We start from the raw sequence: 18,919 nt of genomic DNA, 5'->3' as shown, positions 1-18,919 counted from the left end.
ACATAAATAACAAAAATGATCCATAAATTATAAATTAACTCTACCTAAACAAATTAATTGAATAAAATTAAACAATTATTCAAACATTGGCGGAACTCGATCATTGAATCATAGTTTAATTGTGTAGTTTCAATTAACTACACCATGCTCAATCGCTCTTCCTCAACCTTCTAACCTTCTATGCAATGCATTACTAATTAAAGCTTGACACGAGACATGGTGTCTACTATTACACTACTCAGTTATACCCTTACATAGAGATTGTAATGGATTCGCGAATCGTTGAGCTGATACACTCTAGCATTGCACATCATCTCTTTTAGCACGACACGAGATTAACACAGGTAATAGGGTACGACACACCATAATTGTGGGCTATATCCGGATTAAAGTTTGAGAAAGAGATCGTGCTTAACCTAAATACGACACGACACAACACAACACGACATTACACAACTCTATCACAAAGGGGAGTTTTTTATATAACACTTCGTACAGTAGGTCTCCCTTGCGACGGGTCGGATATTGCGACAGGTATTATGTAAGTGGAAATGGGTAGAGGGGACAAGATGGGCACCCACCCCATGTGCTTTGTCTCTCACCCTTATGGGTTTTTTGTGAGACGATATGGTATCCGTCGCAAGTTTGCGACGGATACCCTCCGTCATAAGGGAGAATTTGTGCACTTCGTATTATACTAGTTCCTACTTCCAAATACCATCACAAAAACGTGGAAATGCAAAGATAATTAAAAAATAATTAGATGGAGCAAAGGAAGCCACATATGTAAGTACGATTGAATCTGAGCTTTTTGTATTATTGGCCACTTGGGCCCTCGTCCCCTCGTTCCTCACATGCCATACAACACAATCTTTAATCTTGACGCACAAGATTCCTCCCACTTTCTTGCCAAAAAAGATTCCTCAAACCTCATCACATATGAATGAATCTCATTCAACCTAATTTACCTCCACACACTTTTTGCTGCCCTAACACCCCTCCATCGTACATGACCATTCTACTCTTAACACCTTCCCCATATCATTATTCTCCGCCCTCCTTTTTGCTCGAGAGGCAATTTTGACTTTTAATCCCTTGACTTAGTCTTACAAATACTAATATTAATTGCCTTACTCTTTACTACTCTTAGCTTTTCGACTTCCCCCTATTTCCTTTACCCTTTTATTTTCCTCGAGAGACAATTTTATTTTTCCGTGTGTTTATTAAAGATTCTCGGCATAACCAATTAATAATTAAGATTTGGTATGCTAAAGGTAAGTTTATCATATAGCTCTGTTTAATTTTTGTTTTTAGGTTTTGTCATATGAATTAGCATTAACTTTTGACACTCGATTAGAAGATGAAAAACTCTCTTGAACAATTGCCTTACTCGTAATAACTACGAACAATAACTATTCATATCTATCTCAGTGGATGAAAATGAAAAAACTCATAGAAAATTTTGTTTTTACTATTTTTTTCGTACGAATTAGTCAAGAATAGACCTGTAAACGCAAGTAATGATACTTATAAACCGTGATAACTAACCATATCCAATCTAGTTTATTTATTACCTAAACTTAAAAAGACCGTTCCACCCTCTCACCTTACCCAACATCCACCATCTTCTTTCCTTCTAGGGGCAAATTAGACCCTTCACGTTCTCCTTCCAGAAACTAACCAAACCTAAAAAGATTCAAAATTGCACCACGTCCTCCTCGCGTTCTCCTCATACTTTATTTATTTTTATTAAATTTTTAAAAAACAGAAAAAATAAGGAATCAAATCTCACGACTTCTCCGTACCTCAAGCAACCCCCAAAACGCATCGTTTTGCTTACCATTTCCCTCCCCTTCTTCTTCCTTCTTCCACCGCCTCCGCCTCTCTCTCTAGGGTTCTCATTTCAAATCCTCCATTCTTTCTCTCTCTAAAAATTTAATTAGAGGTAATTTAATTCTTCATTTTTTCGTTAATTTCATCGAAATTTAAATATTCATGTAATTTAATTTTAATTTACTTTTTTTTTGTTAATTGTTTCGAATTTTCAGAGGCAGAAGATGCCAACGTTCTCAGCTATACAGCTAGATCGATTCCTGGAACCTGGAGCAACAACAAACACAACAACAACCGCAAAAACGACGTCGTTACAGAAGAAAAACGAGAATCTTCTTCTAGAAGATGCGTTTCCGAAGCTTGAACGGCGTAATACGACGTCGTTGCCGCCATTAGATGATTTCAAATCTTCTTCTAGTAGGTTCGACGTACCGCCGCCGCATCCTCAGCTTCGTCGCCGTAACTCCGTCGCATCGACGCCGCAATTCAGTCACGTGACAGTACGACCGCCGTTAACTCCAGCGTTATACACGACACCAGAGCCAACGCCGTTACCTTTGTCTCCGACGTCTTCGTTTCCGCCTTCTTCTCCTTTCCTTATCAATCACAAGCGCCGCGGTCCGCGTCTGTCGAAGAGCTTCTCAGAACACCGCGTGGCCGACGCTGTCTCGTCGGAGGTCGGACATACGAGGAGTTTGTCGGAGGAGAATATTTCTCTGGAGCGAATCGAGGACGTGATTAATGAGGCGGTGGAGAAAAGCAGTAGCGGTGAGAACGGTGTGGAAAATGGAGGAACGGAGAAGGTGGAAGAAGACGAGGCGAAAGGAGGAATTGGAAGTGGTTTGGAGAGTGATGATTTCTTTGATCCACAGGAGTCCATGAGTTTTTCGAGTTCGATTGATACGGAGGATTGTGGTGGTGTTGGTGGTGCTGAGAGGTCTGCTAAAGCTAATACTCCTATGGGGGAGTTTTATGATGCTTGGGAAGGTATAATTTATTCATTCATTTATTGTGTATGTGTATTTGTGTTAATTTGTTTTATAATTGTATATTGATTATGTTTGAGCTAGGTGTTATGTGGTTTGGATTAAAGAATTTTGGTCCTACCTGTGTTAAAAAGGAACTCAGTAGGGTGTTAATACTCAATAGTTTGTCTAGTCGCGGAGCTAGGGATTGAGTATAGGGATAAAAGACGGATTGATATTTTTTGGGGAGGCCGAGTTACTAATGAAATATAGTAGAGTAATTTAACTGAAAAAAATCCTTTTATTCATTACTTAGGGAGACGGCAGCTCTTGTTATATCCTCGCTCTGCTGCTTAGTATGCCGTACTGGCTTATGTTTGCATAATTCTCTAAATTTGTACTCCATAGTAAAATTACTGCGACGAGTCACTCATTATGAGTCAATAATAATTCTTATATATTGGTGATTGGTCAGATACTTGGACAAGTGGTTTTCTGTGCCTCACGGTTTTCACGTGTTCTCTATATATCAGTGAAGCGTGAGAATCAGCCAACAAGGGTGTGATATGAGAGTAAAGGGACGGAATGCTGGTTTAGAACTTTAGAATTAGTTAGTAGTTTCAAAATCCCTCAAGGATGTATAGTTATATAGTGATGTTTCATGTCATTTGAAGAACACTCTAGCGCATTTTCACCTATTGAGCTGATGAGAAGTCGTTTTACCATGCATTCTCATTGTCACTGATAATTTATCACTAGCATCATCGCAACTATCAACTGAATATTTTTCTTTGCCGTTTTATTGAATAATAAAGAATGGAACCTAAAGAGTTTAGTTACATTAAGCCAATGCTTTGTTAAAGTTTTATATTCATGCAATAGCATGAGTTCAAGTTTCTCAGCTATCCCACTTTTTGATCTCTGCTTGTCAGTTGTCACTAAGTGTACGAGTCTTCAGAATTTTACCATTTTATCGTTGCTGTGGCTATTATAGTTACACATTTTTTGGTTTTATGTGTGTGCGCACGCATGTGCAATGTGTCATGGTGATGTTAACAGGTTTCTGTTATTTCTTAATTATTTTAGAACTATCCTCTGATAGCGGGCAGCAATCTGCACAACGCTCCCTAAGTGATGTTGAAACTGAACTCCGGGAAATGAGGCTGACCTTGTTGATGGAAATTGAAAAACGGAAGCAAGTCGAAGAAGCGGTGCATAGTATGCAAAGCCAGTGGCAAATGCTGAGAGAGAAGTTGGGGACTGTTGGTGTGCTTCTCCCAGCTGATTTAGCTGTTTCAGGAGAGGGAAGTCAATCAGACGTGAGTCTCACTGAAGATATTTGTCGACAAATCCATTTGGCACGTTTTGTTTCAGAATCTATTGGGAGAGGAATTGCAAGAGCTGAAGTTGAGGCAGAGATGGAAGCTCAGCTGGAAGTCAAGAATTTTGAAATTGCTCGTTTATTTGATAGATTGCACTATTACGAGACTATGAACAGGGAGATGTCTCAGAGGAACCAAGAAGCTGTTGGTGAGTTTAATTTCTTATTGCTTCAACCATTATGTTTGGTGTTGATTGATCTTACATGGGCTTAGTTTTTTTTGGTGCTCTGTTACTGGCTGTTGATTAATCTGCATTCCTTATTATGCCATTGCAACCCACACCTTTTCATCTCTTGTTTCTCTTTAATGTCACTGCATTCCTTATTATGCCATTGCAACCCACACCTTTTCATCTCTTGTTTCTCTTTAATGTCACTGTTTTTATGCCCAAAATATTGTATGATGCGATTATATGTTGTATATTCTGAATTTCTGATGCAGTAGCTACGAAGTGTTGTTTTTTGGCCTTGATGGTTGAAGATTGTCTCTGTTGTTGCTTGTTTAGTTTGCTAATTCTAGATCCATCAGCACTAGCTGGTGAAAACAGGCATTCTTGCAGCAGTATTAATATTGGTGGGCTGGGATGTCTTCGTGATAAATTCTGTTGTGACCAGTGAAAAGTTTGTCATATGATTGTTACAAAGTGAACTATAACCTGTTTAATAGCTTTGATTGTGATTATAGATGGCTAGGGTATCTTCGTGAATGTTATAATTCTGATGCGAGCAATGAAAAATGTGTCAAACAAAGTGAACCATAACCTGTTTAATGTCTTACAGCAGTATTGATTCTGTAGCCGAGTGATTATCAATGATAATGATGCGCAGTGGACTATACTGAGTCTCCAAGTACTCCGCATCTTTGCCTAAGTGGTGTTGAAATTAGGGTTAAAAATGTTTTAGTTACAATTTGGTATTATCTATCTGTTACCCCTGAGTTACTTCCTTATCATTAGATTTGGAATTTTGGATTAATTGGACTGCTTGTTTATTCAGTTTATGCCAGTGTATTCAAAATTGACCTGGCCCAATAAGTGTGACCCTAGATCCGAATAGAGCAAAACGAATGACTTGAAACAGAAACTTACCCAAATAGACCCTAATGCTGGACCGAAAAAGACTTCCGTATTTGTTCGTCCTAAATCCACGTGACATGAAAATTGACCTGATTGACAATGACTCAGAGTGACTTGAAATCATACATAAGTTTATCTACATTTAAAAAACAACTACCGTCATAGCCATGACTTGGAAGGACCTGAATCAAATTACTATGGACAAAACCAAATATGACTTGACTCAAAGTAACCTGTACCATAATTACCCTTTGTTAGGTTACCCAAAATGACTAGATAACAGCGCACCAAATACAGACCCCAAACCTGAAATGATTTGACTCGATCCGATGTCTATAAGTATTATAACATACATGAAATGAGCCAGACCCAGACTCAACCATAATTACCCGTTTGACATGTCTTGTCTGTGCTACTGTTATATTTATAATAGTCCTCAGCCAAGATGTCTGATTTCCAGATTTCATGCTGCTATCTTGATTGGAAGTCACGACTGAGTGCTTATTTTTCTTGTGGCCTATTTTTTTGGTGTAAAGACTAAAGGAAGACATTGTAACGGTTTTTAATTATGTTTGGGTTTTCAAAAAAAAAAGTCACGAGTGGTTATCTTTCTGTTTGCTTGTTGTTTTTGTTATAACAAAGCCATGCTGGGCCGATTGTTTATGCTGATGGGTAAAATAAGTCGCGCTACATTTTAATAACCAACTTCTTTGACTGGCTTCTGCTGTGTGTCTGTCACTCTACTCTATCTTCTTGAAATGTCAAGCTCAATTGTTCTCTCTCTGGGTTGCAGAAGTTGCACGACATGATAGGCAGAAGAGGAGAAGAAGACAGAAGTGGGTGTGGGGTTCAATTGCGTCAGCAATTACGCTTGGCAGTGCAGCGTTGATATGGTCTTATCTGCCAGGTGGAAACACATCATCTGCACCCATATATGCTGATGCTTCTGAGCCTAACAGCGATGCGCAGTGATCAAACTCTTGGCAGAACTAGAATTATAGTGGTATGAAATAACTACAACGTCGGGTGCAGTGTACATTACACCATTTCTTATTGTCTAGTTGCATGCGTTTCTGCTATTATGCAGAATGTATAGCTCTGTTAAAGAATAATCTGTGTTTACTCTGAAGAGCCCCCTTGCCTTCCATCACTGGAATCACTCGGAAAATTCGTTCATTAAGAACCCTGATGAGAACCATTTCTCATTCTGGGCATTCAGTACACTGGACAGTTGGGTCAGACATCCTTGAAGAATGCTATATTTTAGGATTACATTTTTCGAGGGAATTTTTGATAAAGGGGACAAAATTTTGGTACACCAGCTATTGTCAGAGCGAAAGCTTCAATTTCTGTTGATTTCTAGGTTTTAATGCACCTGATGACAGTTGTCGTCATTTCCTGCATGTTTGTTGCAGAATAATACTCCGCAGGTGATTATCTAGACTTGCCTATGTGTGCCTGTTTGGTACCTGGTTACATTGATAATTCGTATGTTTATACACTACTGGTGCTCTTTGATGATGGATGGACATTTGTGCGTATTAGGAAATCAATGAGCATTCTTAATATTTTCTTATCAATGTGCGCTTGTGATCCTGACCGCAAATCATTTTGAGTTTAAGAATTGAGTTGAATTTGTCTATAGAAATGTACTTGTTGAAATGTACTTGATTCGGTGTTGTGGATTAAACCTGCACGAGAGGAGTCTTAACAATGACGAAAATCATGGATTGCAAGCTTAGGTCATGATGCTATCTTTAGTGATTTCTTTTCGCTGCCTCTAGGTTGGAAGCAGTAAGTAATTGTTCGTGTAGGTAGTTAGTAGTCAGAAGTTATTGGTTTATTTACCGTATTCTGGTATTATACTCCGTAGCTAATACAGTAAGTTTTACAGGTAAGGATGAGATATCTCAAAACAAAAGTTCTTAGATACGTTACTCGTATTTGTTCTCGGGATCGATAACGTGATATGTCGGATGTATCAGTGAATTTCTTTTTGCTAGTGAGCATTTATTAGCTGCACAAAGGAGCTGTCTAATAGGGTACACAAATTCTCATTATAGACGGACACTATCCGTCTATACGTATAGACGGATACCATTTTCCCTCACAAAATACCCATTTGCCATAAAGTGAGAAGCACATGGGGGTGCTCCACCTTGTCCCTCTACCCATTTTATTAGAGGTCTTTACCCGTCTGTTCGCCTACCCGTCTATACCAAGACCTATTGAATAGGGTAAATGTAATTTTCGGCAACAAGAGGTGTTGGAAAACAAATAAAATTGTCTAGCATCAATATATGCACCGACACTGATCAATTTATAGCATGATTCCTTTAATAAGTCTAGCAAAAAAGTATTACGTATTTCGATTACTTAAACCTTGTGATGGTAATTGATTCTCTTTCAGATAAAGTTCTTATGTCTGTAATCCCGTGAATGCGATCAAATTTATGCAAGTTTTATACATATTTGTAGTGATGATGATTTGATGAACAATATGTAAAAAATCTAAAATGATTCAATGCAAACTTGTTGATACAAGTCACTTAGAGCAATAGCAATAGTACTTCTTAGTGTTGGGGTGATCACTAAGAATCCAAAATAAAAAGTTCTTTTATTGCAAGTAAAAAGTTGTTCTTAATTTTAAGAATTGAGTTTCAAAATAAGAACTTGATTGTTCATACATGAAATTTGAGAATCAATAAACATACTTTGAAAAATATGGAAGACTAATTACTTATTTTTTATTTAAGAACTTTATATAAATGGTATCTATTGTAGGCAAAAATTTTTAAATATTGAAACTAATAAAATATAATATAGTATAAGAAAAACTTAATGTAAAGTTTTTTTTATTGCTATTGCTCTTACAAATTTATTTGGAGGACACATAATCTCAGTTAATTTTTTTACGTAATGTGCGACACAACCATGTATCATGTCCACCATCGCTATCTGGGTGGGCTGAGAGTTATGAAAATCACACATGGTGCCCATCAATATAGTACATCACGGCCCCTAATAACCCACCACGTGGTATGTTCAATAGCCTTCTGTTAGCCTATTTTAAGTGCAATAACTCTTGCTGAAGACAGCCAGACCGATAACACTTTGTCACAAGCTTAAGACGGAGTAAATGTGACCTATTTAAAATGAAATGTAAGTAGGACTATTTTCTACGCTATAGCAAAGAGTTGTTAAAATGGTAGTACATTTATCTAAAATGGCGATATTTAGCCCGTCTTCAACTTGTGACGAATGATGTCCGTCTTCAATGAGAATTGGTGTTTTTAAATGTACCACTTTCCCCTATTATGCTCTTCTTTGGCATCTTCAAAGTAAAATGCATAAATTTTGATGATAAATATTCTAAAATTTACAACCAAAAAAAAAAAAAAAATGAAAAATTCAAAGTGATAGATTCGCATTAGTTACTCTGAAAAAAAAAAAAAAAAAAAAACTTCCACAAACTGCTAAAAACATTTAGCATTTCATATGTATTAATGTTAAAAGACATAGTATAAATGTATAATACTTTGTATTAAGTTATGTACGAAAAGTTCTTATGTTATTTACACTACTATTGCCGATTTAAATTTTCCCAGCCAGCCATAGGGTGCACAATTATGTTTTTTTTGGAACAATAAAGTTTAGGTTCAATAGGCCTCTTACCCAATCTAGGGTCAGGGCAGACCACCGACCTCTTGAAGAAATATGACTATATTTTAACTCAATGAAAATGGAACTCCCAACTTCAAAACTAGAGTGCACGATAATGTGATACACCGTTCTTCAATTTTTCCAATAAATAAAAGACCTTCCTAATCCTAACATTTCCTCATTGGCAAGTTCCTTTCACACCCATTTTGCATAGACCATTACACTTAATTGCAAAAATGAGAAAGTTGAGTGTATTTCTAATACTAACACTAGTGAGCCAACAATGTCATTTTTCCACAAAAGTTGAAGCTAGAGGAGAAAATGGGTTCATTAAAGTCAGAGGAACCCATTTCTATCTAAATGGGTCACCATATTATGCAAATGGGTTCAATGCTTACTGGCTCATGTACATGGCTTCTAACCCTTCTCAGCGTTACTTGGTTTCTAATGTTTTTCGTGACGCTTCGAGTCATGGCCTCACAGTGGCTCGAACGTGGGCTTTCAATGATGGAGCTGATCGCGCTCTTCAAGTCTCTCCTGGCTACTACAATGAGAAAGCCTTCAGGGTTCACATTCTTTAAAACCATCTTCTTTCAAAATTTAATGCTTAATTTTCTATTACACTCGGGAAATCGTCACAAACGTATGAAATTCAGATGAATAGAGAGAGCATTATAATTTCAAGTCACCGACAAAAAAGTGCAAAACTAGAATAAATGTATACAGTTGAAAACTTTATAAGAAAATTCAAACCCGAGATTGAGTCTGGTAGATAATGCGAACTTGGGAATATTTATATTTTTCGAAAACTATGTTGCAGGGGCTAGATTTTGTGGTGGCCGAAGCAAGACGATATGGTATAAAATTGATAATGAGCATGTCGAATAACTACGAGAGCTATGGTGGAAAGAAACAGTATGTGAATTGGGCAAGGAATCAAGGACAGTATCTTACTTCTGATGATGACTTCTTCACTAATTCTGTTGTCAAGAGCTTCTTTAAGAACCATATTAAGGTTGTTATTTACCGTAATTTATTTTTGCAGTACGCTTTTTCTCAGCGGAGTACTTTTCATCAGTTAAGAATGTACTACTATAATTTTAATAAGATGGGAATTTGTGAAAAATGTTATGTTGCAGAGAGTTATTAACAGATACAACACAATAACTGGGGTGATGTATAAGAATGATCCTACAATCATGGCTTGGGAGCTTATGAATGAGCCGCGATGCACTTCCGATCAATCTGGGAGAACCATTCAGGTTTGCATTATTCCACATCTTGATTCATGTCCTTTGTATGTCATCGATTTGATTTGTTTGTTTACGTTTACTTTCGATTTTTTAAGTTTTTTTTTACTTTTTTCTGTAAGTGCTATAGTACTTTAAGACATCTCACAACCTCTTTTTATTTTCACCTTTATTTTGATGGAGCTTGAGAGCCGTCTTAAATTAAAAAGGTTTTAAACAAGAATGGTGTTTATTAGAGTCGTTGTTTACTCGATTTGTTATTAAAGATAATAAAGATGTCTGGTTCTAAATGTAAAATTAAGGTACGAAATGATATGATAACCTTAATAAAGTGATCCGAGTACAATATCCACTTCTCTTAAAATAAGTGCTGCCATTGTCATTTTAGTGTCCATTCTCGTGTTTTATTACTTCTTTTGCTAACGCATAATCCTTAATCATAGAAATAATGAGTATTAATTAAATCACAATAAATAAATGTTGTATCGGAAGACAAAAGTGATACTCCTCCATTTATCAGTTTTCTTCCATTTCTCTAATATATGTGATCAGTATTTTAATGAAATGGGAAGAAAAGAGACGGAGGGAGTATAAAACACGATAGAACACAAAAGAAATAGAGCTAGAGGATTCGCTCAGTAGGACCATACCGTACCACATAATGTGACACCGACACAACACGTACCAGAAATGCATCAGTGTGATTTACACCCTATTGAATTGAATTTATATGGGACATACTAGTCTTATGGTTTCACCTGCCGACAAATGCCATTTCCTTGTATAAATCAAGTGACATAAATAACATTGTTGATTGCGTAACATTGAGAAAAAAAAATGAAGAAATTACGAAACATACGTGCGAAGTTCACATTCTTAATTCCGACTCTTGGATCATTAGTAGCGTACTTAACAGTAATTGTATACTCTATACATGTTCGGGTTGTACACACTACGTAATGTGCTTTCATATGATTGTTTGCAATTCGTATTAATGTTAACATCATAAAGTGATACGATTCTGTTTTATTTCTTGGACTTGTTTTTATTTCATTATGGACTTGATTCGAGTTTTACATTATAGGCTTGGATAACTGAGATGGCTGCTCACGTTAAGTCAATTGATCGAAATCACTTGCTTGAAGCCGGCTTAGAAGGATTCTATGGATTATCTCACCCCGAGAAAATGAAGCTCAATCTAAACCTCAACATCGGAACAGACTTCATTGCAAACAATCTAGTTCCATGGATTGACTTCGCAACACTTCATGCATATCCCGATCAATGGTAATTTAATCAATCTTCAACGATCTAACCTTTTCTATATTCCACTGGCATATGAATATGATGTTGATAACGGTAATGACTACGAATAACTTTTAATTTTCCTTGTCGACAGGATGTCAAATTCCGATGATCAAGCTCAGCTCGGATTTGTGAACAAATGGATAACATCCCACATTGCGGATTCCCAAACCATACTGAAGAAGCCGTTGCTGTTAACAGAGTTCGGAAAATCAAACCAAGATCCCGGTTTCAACACCTACAAAAGGGACCAACTATTTTACAGTGTGTACCGAAACATATACTCATCAGTTAAGAGAGGAGGCCCTATTGCTGGCGGGTTGTTCTGGCAGCTCTTAACCAAAGGATTGGAGTCTTACGGCGATGGCTACACAATCATTCTAACCCAGGATTCTTCAACTGCTAACATTGTTGCCCAACAGTCACGTAAACTCAATCTAATTAGGAAGTACTTTGCGAAACAGAGGAATATCGCGTTGTGGAAGATGGCTAGAAGGTTGAGGAAGGGTGGCCGAGCTAAGCATATTGGCAAGTGAAACGGTTGAGTTTTATACATACCAATAGTCATGGAATTGAATGAAGTTGCTCTCTTAGAGATGAAGTATAAGTTTTTCGTCCAGAGGGCGGATTGTAGGCTTGTAGTTGCGAGTTTGTTGTATAAGTAGCCATAAATTAATGGGTTGGTTAAGATTTCAAGTGATAGCATTCCGAACAAGCATTTAGCTTGATGGTACGGTAAATGCCGATTGCTTAACTTCAAGTCATAGCATGCCGAACAAACATTAGTTGCAAGTTATGTTTCAAATTGTGTCAACTTCATTTTTTAGCATTTACATTTGAGTAATTTGTTGCGATCAATCATTTTCATGCAATATCCACATATCACAATCGGCTAAGATTTATAACAAAAAAAATTATCACCTAACTTTGTTTTTGTGGCTATCCCAAATACTACTACAAAATCACCCAAGCCTTTTCTATTTTTTCAGGTGAACATAATTTATAAGGCTCTCATAGTGATTACACTCCTCTTAACTAGCCGTCCCGTGTCCAACGCCGTGTTGGACACCCGACACTCATCGGACACACGCCTAAACATGTTATAGTTTAGATGAGGAATCAAATGTCAAAAGAGATTGATTAGCAGATGAGTTTGGATTAGAAATGAGAATTAGTTATAGTCAAGGTCAAATTTAACCTTCAGTTATTTAAATTTAATATTAAATACATTACAAAACTAAAATGATACGTTATTTATAACCATAAAACACATATTTTATTAAATTTAAATAACATGTCCCGTGTCCTAAATTTCATGGGATGTCGTATCACGCGTCCGTATCCGTGTCCGTTTTGGTGGTGTCTAGCAAGTCACAACACTTTCAAGTTCCAATTTATCAGGCACCACTGCACCATCATGCACAAACTACCTTGTTTCACTACCACAAGTCCACAACCTTAAATCTTCACAGAATTAAACACCATTACTAAATGGTATTCCTCTCTATCACTTCATCATCACCTTCATTTACTTTGAATTACTTCTACTAATCACCATCCACTTATTATATAGTATTATATTTAAGTACTACTTTACAAGATTAACCAATAACATGTCAGCAGCAAACTTGTTAACCAATTCCTTAATCTTAACATTTCCCACTAAATCAAATTACCCAACTAAATTTAATTCTCTTTCATTTTCACTTTCCCTCTCATTGCACCATCAATCTTCTTCCCTAAATTCATGTAATTCCCATAAATTCATTTCTGGGAAACCCAATTTCTCCCATAAAAGAGGGTTGATGGGGGAAAGGGTATTCAAAATCCAAGCTTTAGGGTCTGGGGATTCTGAGGATAATATTAGGGTTCTTGAACAAGAGAATTTGGTTGATGGGTCTTCTCCTTTTCAATCTTCTGATTTTGAATCCTATCTTAATCGTTTGGTTAGTGCTCTTTTTGTTTCTTCTTGGCTTGTGTTTAATTTTTGTTTAGTTACCGAGTCGTTGTGTTGCTAACGCAAGGGTAAGACTGTGTATACCTACATCCCTTATCTCGCAATCTGCTGGAGCCCTTGAGGCCCTGGGATAATGTTGTTAGCTTTATATCCCTCTATCCCATTCATTTATTTATAGTTTTTCTATTTGTGAGGAGTATTTTAATCAAAGGTGAACAAATGATTGAGTCGGAGGATTGGTTTTATGTTGTTATTCTAATTGTATCATGCTAATCAAGGGGGTAAATTTAAGGAATTGATTCTCTTTAGCTGTTAAAAATTCATTTGCTGCTGACTGCACCAAATCAAGAGGTTAAAGATGGAGCCGATTCTCTGTTCCGTCTTGTGCTCCCTTCTCTTTACTTTAAGGCGTGGTTAATAATTCTGTGTTGATTGATTAGATTAAGAAAAAATCAGTGATATTTGATGTCAACCTATGATGTGTTGAAATAGTTATCATCGTTGGCTCTGAGTAGAGCTCAAATTGACTGAATGGCAAATAATGGCAATTGGCAAATGCATTTGCTGCTGAATTTGTGCAGCCAGCCATTGAGTGTGGTAAACTGAATTGCGAACATATCTACTTCACTATGGCTTCAAAAACTTCCTCTCAGACCCATCTTTATTTATGATGCATAAAGGTGCAACACACCTCTTTGTTTTCTATTTCTCGTCTCCAAGATTGGCCTAACTAAACGACCTTCTGTCATACGGGAGCGTGTCAAGAATGTTCCTCCGCAAACTAAGGAAACAAACCAATCAAATATCATGCCACCATCAATTAAGGAACCATATCACGATAATACCACTAATCTCGTAAATCATGGGACGTGATTCTAGTTATCAATCATGTACATGCTTAGCATCAATTGTGTATATTTTTTTTTACCATATTAGCTTGCTTTAATTGATCATGTTCATATGTACTACTTGTAGTATATGTATCACACCTTGTAGCCTATTCATTTAAGCAATAATAATACTTTACATATACAACATCAACCAATAACATGTCAGCACCAAACTTGTTTACCAATTCCTTAACCTTTAACTTTCCCCACTAAATTAAATTACCCAACTAAATTAAATTCTCTTTCATTCCACCATCAATGTTCTTCTCGAAGTTTATGTAATTTCCATAAATTAATTTCTAGGAAACCCAATTTCTCCCAAAAAAGAGGGTTGATGGAGGAAAGGGTATTCAAAATCCAAGCTTTAGAGACTGGGGATTCTAAGGAAAATATTAGTGTTCTTGAACAAGAGAATTTGGTTGATGGGTCGTCTTCTGTTCAATCTTACAATCTTTTTTATGATTTTGAATCCACTCTTAATCGTTTGGTTAGTGCTCTTTTTTTTTCTTCTTGTTGGTTTTTGTTTAATTTTGGTTAGTGCTCTTTTTTTTTTTCTTCTTGTTGGTTTTTGTTTAATTTTTGTTTAGTTACGCAGTTGTTGTGTTGCTAACGCAAGGGTAAGACATGTACATCAGACACCCTTCTTATCTCGCAATCTGCGGGAGCCCGTGAGGCACTAGGGCAATGTTGCTGTTGTTGTTTCTAACTTTATATCCCTCTGTCCCAATCATTTATATTGTTTAGATTGTCTATGAGTAGTATTTTAGTCTAAGGTGAACAAATGATTAGGACGGAGGGGTATGAATTTTTTTCCTATCCAATTTGTAGGAGTTCATGTTAATCACATTTGTTTTGGGATTGGCTTTGCTTTGTTATTGTAGTAGCTCCCATTCAACAGGCTCTTTACGTTTTTATTCCTTTGTGGGGAGTATTTTAATGAAACGTAAATAATCTATTGACATGCTAATCAAGGGGGTAAATTTAAGGACTGATTCTCTTCAGCTGTTGGTAGTTTAGAATTTACCTCAAGGACATCGAAAAGAAAAGAAATCAACTTCTGTTTTCTTGAGTTGTCTCATTCCAAGATTAAAGGATAGTAGAATACTCTCATATCCTTTCAAGGCATGGTTAAAATTTCGGTGCTGATTGATTAGATTAAGGAAAATTCAGTGATATTTGGTAGGAACCTAAGAATCTATGATGTGGTGATTATGGTGTTTGAACCCACATCTTTCGCGGACGTACATTTTTATTAACATATTATTATGTTCCTTTCTTGGTTCCAGACTCAATAGGAAGTTTATTGATGGACTGAAAAAGTATGGTATAATGACTTGGTTTTGTTATAATATACCAGAGTAAATGGCTTGTGGCTGCTATTTTTGGTGCTGTCATCCTCTGGAGACATGATCCTGAAGCCGTCTGGGCTGTCATGGGGTCTGTTCTAAATTCTGTGCTCTCAGTTGTTTTGAAGAGAATGCTAAACCAAGAGCGGCCTGTTTCCAACCGGAGGTCAGACCCTGGCATGCCATCTTCCCATGCACAGTCCATCTTTTTCGCTGCCGTGTTTGTTATTATTTCAAGTAAGTTTCTTAACTTTCCTTGTACTTGGATAGTTGCAAAGGGCACAACTTTTACATCCTTGTACTTAAATTGATAATGCAATTGCTAGAGCGGCTTAATGATTTTGTAGTATTTTTTATCATCTCTTTCTATATCATTGCTACATTTACATAAAGTAGGATGAACAATGGTAGTGCAAGTGTGTTTTATTTCGGGAATTAGTTTCCCATTATCCACCCCCCATCTTGAATTAAATGTGTTCTATTAAGGAAAAGCATGCTTACGCCTTCTAAAACAATTTGAATTCCTTACACTAGGAACACTCCCATTTCCCTTTCCTAGAAAAATCTCTGAGTTGTTTTCTGATCAGAAAGGCCTTTCTGAAATTAAGCAGGCTGAAATGCAAGCGCTACTGGTACACTTGACTGTGGTAGATGACTTAGATGTGTTACATACCCTGGCGAAGAGGTCCCTATCTTCATCTGCTTTCTCTTTTCACCATCACTACTTCCTCCTATTTGCCGTAGTAATTTCATCTTCTACCACGTATAAAATATGAATACAAGGCAGGCCTTGGACATATCTCTTAACCTTCTCATAATTGGTCAAAGCCTAAAACATTTAGCTCTGAAAATGGGCACTTAAAGCTCCCTGGCCTACCCAGTATTAATGCCTTTATGAGTTTATGCTATGGTATCAATCAACAACGATTTATTTGTAATCTCTCTGAAGACCTCTTTTTTTAGATTAACTAATCAACAGGCTTTGAGAAGGCTGATTGGCCTCTTCTCTGTTACTGGATAAAACCTTGCCTTTTTGGCCTGGTCTCTGGATTAGTGCGCTTAAGCAAATTCGTAACCCGCTTGTCAGAGTAGAAATAAATTTAGAAGATTGTGATGTCTAGGAAGCTCTATGGTGAGTGATTGTTTCTAACATTAAGATAAAGGAAAGTGGTTATCTTGAAGTCTGGCTTTTCTTTTAAGGTAGAAAAAAGAACTCTGCAAGCACAAACGATTAAGAGTTTATGACGTGGAAAGGATCGCTTTTAAGTTCAGAAACAAGGATTTAGAACTAATTGCAACACTCTAGACTGGGTGGGACTGAATATCTGGTCAATTGATTATTTAAAAGACATGTTTCCTGTTCTCAACAATAAATGCAAATTTTGGCTCATTATCCATTAGAACCTCAATTATTGTATCGTATCTACCATGATGTTTTGCGGCCATTAGTGCATTGTTCAACTTGGAGTTGAGTTCATGAAGCGTAGCTGTAGACCGTTGGTGTCCCTGAAAATTTTCTAAGAAAAAAATGAATTACTCATATGCTCTTGTTGTCTATTTACACAAGGCGATTTGTTGCTATAAGTGTATCCTCCTATGATACTTGAATGTGAGCATAATTTTCCTTCCGCAATTCTCAATGGTAATTTTTGCTTTGGATCATCTAAAAACAACCCCTTTCTTGTGCTACCCATGGTAAGGCTGCGTACGTAGGTTGTAGAACATAAGTTCTGTAGGATAATCTACAATGATTCAAGGTGTTCTAGATTCAAATTCACCAGCATATCTAACTTCATAAAAGTCATCTGCAGTCTTGATCCTTGGGATAAACTTCTTCCTAAATAATTAAGCTATTTTGCTTGGCTAACACCGCAGAAAATTTTAACAGCTTTTGTTCATTGTTTCTACTTGAACCCAGAGTTCTTAATACGATAAACTCTTCTAGGGAATTGTATTGTTGGTTCTGCTGCCTATAGTGTTTTGAAGTGTTTTTTTTATTGCATCGTTGTTTCTGTTATATATTGCCTTATGTTTCTGTAATCTGGTTTTGGTGTTACATTCATGCTTGTGTGATGACATCATTTTCATACCATCTCCTGCAGTGGTGGAATGGCTGGGAGTGAATGAATTCACTTTGATCTTTGCTGCGGTTTCTCTGGCACTTGGTTCATATTTTGTAAGGACTACGAAACTCTGAGCTTCTATCTACATTTTGTTTTAGAAATTTGCACGAGTTTGATAGGTGATGGGGGTATACAAAATAGAACCTTGGGTTTTACCATGGAATCCGGCATGCAAAATCAAACCCGGACTTTTGCCATGGCATTCGGCGAAGAGACCCACTAGACAAATTTCACTTGCAACATTTTTATCCAAATTTATTTAGAACATTGTTTCAAAATTTTGCATGCATGTTTTTTTTTGTTGGACAGCCGTAGGAACAAACCATAAACTAAGGCCATTTGGGCCTGCTGCGTTTTGAACCTGAGATTCATAAGTTTGGGAATTGTATATTTCGTTCCTTTATTCCAACGTGAGATATTGACATGCCTAATCCGGGTTATTTATGACCCATTTGCAGTCATGGTTACGAGTTGCACAGCGGTTCCATACAGTCAGTCAGGTAGCTGTAGGTGCTATTTTAGGTGCCTGCTTCTCCCTCTTGTGGGCATGGTCCTGGGACGTGTTCGTCTCTGATGCATTCACTTCTCTTTTGTGGGTTCGAATTGCGATTTTTCTGGGGTCTGCTATTTGTTGCCTCGGCTTTCTTGTTTACGTTGTACTTAACTGGTTCACCGAAGAACGATGAGATCCTCACATTAATTGTAATTAGTTATTGTAAGTAGTAACTGATTAACCATTCTTCTAATGATATGGATTATTATGGATAATCTCTGCCCTTCGATGCTCATTCGCAAGACTGCAGGTTTTTGATTCGCTGTTGAGTGTATACAACACTAAATCTGAACCCAAATAAACTTCAGATTTTTATCTGTGCACTTAAAAATTTACTTCGGAGTACTTGATACGAGTACATTTTTTCTCAAATTCAATTGTTTCAAGATAAATACCAGCGTGTGGGAAAATAAATTAAGGGCAGAAGAAAATCGACCCATCTACTCTTGACGTTTGTGTTGTTATTTCCTTTATTTCACAGTAAAAGTGTTACTATTAAAATTCCTTTCGTGCAATTTGAAAAATAAAAAGATTATTATGCGGTAGACGGATGATTACTTGATGGGACGATACTAGT

The 18,919-nt window shown here is 36.8% G+C and overlaps 3 protein-coding genes across 6 annotated transcripts; all 3 read left to right on the top strand.

Moving 5' to 3' along the window:
* Positions 1–1,139: 1,139 nt before the first annotated feature.
* On the top strand, positions 1,140–6,833 carry LOC141623052 (uncharacterized). Of its 2 annotated transcripts, none has more exons than XM_074439093.1 (4): positions 1,140–1,274; positions 2,049–2,820; positions 3,885–4,328; positions 6,049–6,833. In XM_074439093.1, the coding sequence occupies exons 1-4, from the start codon at positions 1,266–1,268 to the stop codon at positions 6,225–6,227; spliced, it is 1,404 nt and encodes a 467-aa protein (XP_074295194.1). In that variant the 5' UTR covers positions 1,140–1,265; the 3' UTR covers positions 6,228–6,833. The 2 variants fall into 2 exon arrangements, with proteins under 2 accessions (XP_074295194.1, XP_074295195.1); XM_074439094.1 differs by having other exon boundaries at positions 1,140–1,945.
* A 2,117-nt stretch (positions 6,834–8,950) lies between these two features.
* On the top strand, positions 8,951–12,331 carry LOC141623051 (mannan endo-1,4-beta-mannosidase 7-like). 2 transcript variants are annotated; one of them, XR_012533180.1, is made up of 6 exons: positions 8,951–9,484; positions 9,739–9,933; positions 10,058–10,180; positions 11,253–11,455; positions 11,568–12,203; positions 12,260–12,331. XR_012533180.1 is itself a non-coding variant. In XM_074439092.1 (5 exons), exons 1-5 carry the CDS (start codon positions 9,155–9,157, stop codon positions 12,007–12,009), a joined length of 1,293 nt encoding a protein of 430 aa, XP_074295193.1. In that variant the 5' UTR covers positions 9,048–9,154; the 3' UTR covers positions 12,010–12,331. The 2 variants fall into 2 exon arrangements, 1 of the variants encoding a protein (XP_074295193.1); XM_074439092.1 differs by having other exon boundaries at positions 9,048–9,484; positions 11,568–12,331.
* Positions 12,332–12,872: 541 nt separating this feature from the next.
* On the top strand, positions 12,873–18,557 carry LOC141623049 (lipid phosphate phosphatase epsilon 2, chloroplastic-like). 2 transcript variants are annotated; one of them, XM_074439090.1, is made up of 4 exons: positions 12,873–13,419; positions 15,678–15,903; positions 17,769–17,842; positions 18,248–18,557. In XM_074439090.1, exons 1-4 carry the CDS (start codon positions 13,087–13,089, stop codon positions 18,473–18,475), a joined length of 861 nt encoding a protein of 286 aa, XP_074295191.1. In that variant the 5' UTR covers positions 12,873–13,086; the 3' UTR covers positions 18,476–18,557. The 2 variants fall into 2 exon arrangements, with proteins under 2 accessions (XP_074295191.1, XP_074295192.1); XM_074439091.1 differs by lacking the exon at positions 12,873–13,419 and adding an exon at positions 14,527–14,807.
* The last annotated feature ends 362 nt before the right edge of the window (positions 18,558–18,919 follow it).

The sequence above is a fragment of the Silene latifolia genome, chromosome X (genome assembly GCF_048544455.1).
Source record: "Silene latifolia isolate original U9 population chromosome X, ASM4854445v1, whole genome shotgun sequence".
Classification (NCBI taxonomy): Eukaryota; Viridiplantae; Streptophyta; class Magnoliopsida; order Caryophyllales; family Caryophyllaceae; genus Silene; species Silene latifolia.
Note: the sequence above shows the minus strand (reverse complement) of the source record. Positions and strands in the feature narration are given on the sequence as shown.

Coding starts and splice junctions, on each gene's coding strand:
- LOC141623052 (XM_074439093.1), top strand. Junction 2,821..3,884: donor GTTTTATGATGCTTGGGAAG/GTATAATTTATT, acceptor TAATTATTTTAG/AACTATCCTCTGATAGCGGG. Junction 4,329..6,048: donor GAGGAACCAAGAAGCTGTTG/GTGAGTTTAATT, acceptor TCTGGGTTGCAG/AAGTTGCACGACATGATAGG.
- LOC141623051 (XM_074439092.1), top strand. CDS start 9,155: ATGAGAAAGTTGAGTGTATTTCTAATACTAACACTAGTGAGCCAACAA. Junction 9,934..10,057: donor TCTTTAAGAACCATATTAAG/GTTGTTATTTAC, acceptor GTTATGTTGCAG/AGAGTTATTAACAGATACAA. Junction 10,181..11,252: donor AATCTGGGAGAACCATTCAG/GTTTGCATTATT, acceptor TTTACATTATAG/GCTTGGATAACTGAGATGGC.
- LOC141623049 (XM_074439090.1), top strand. CDS start 13,087: ATGTCAGCAGCAAACTTGTTAACCAATTCCTTAATCTTAACATTTCCC. Junction 13,420..15,677: donor AATCCTATCTTAATCGTTTG/GTTAGTGCTCTT, acceptor ATAATATACCAG/AGTAAATGGCTTGTGGCTGC. Junction 17,843..18,247: donor TGGCACTTGGTTCATATTTT/GTAAGGACTACG, acceptor ACCCATTTGCAG/TCATGGTTACGAGTTGCACA.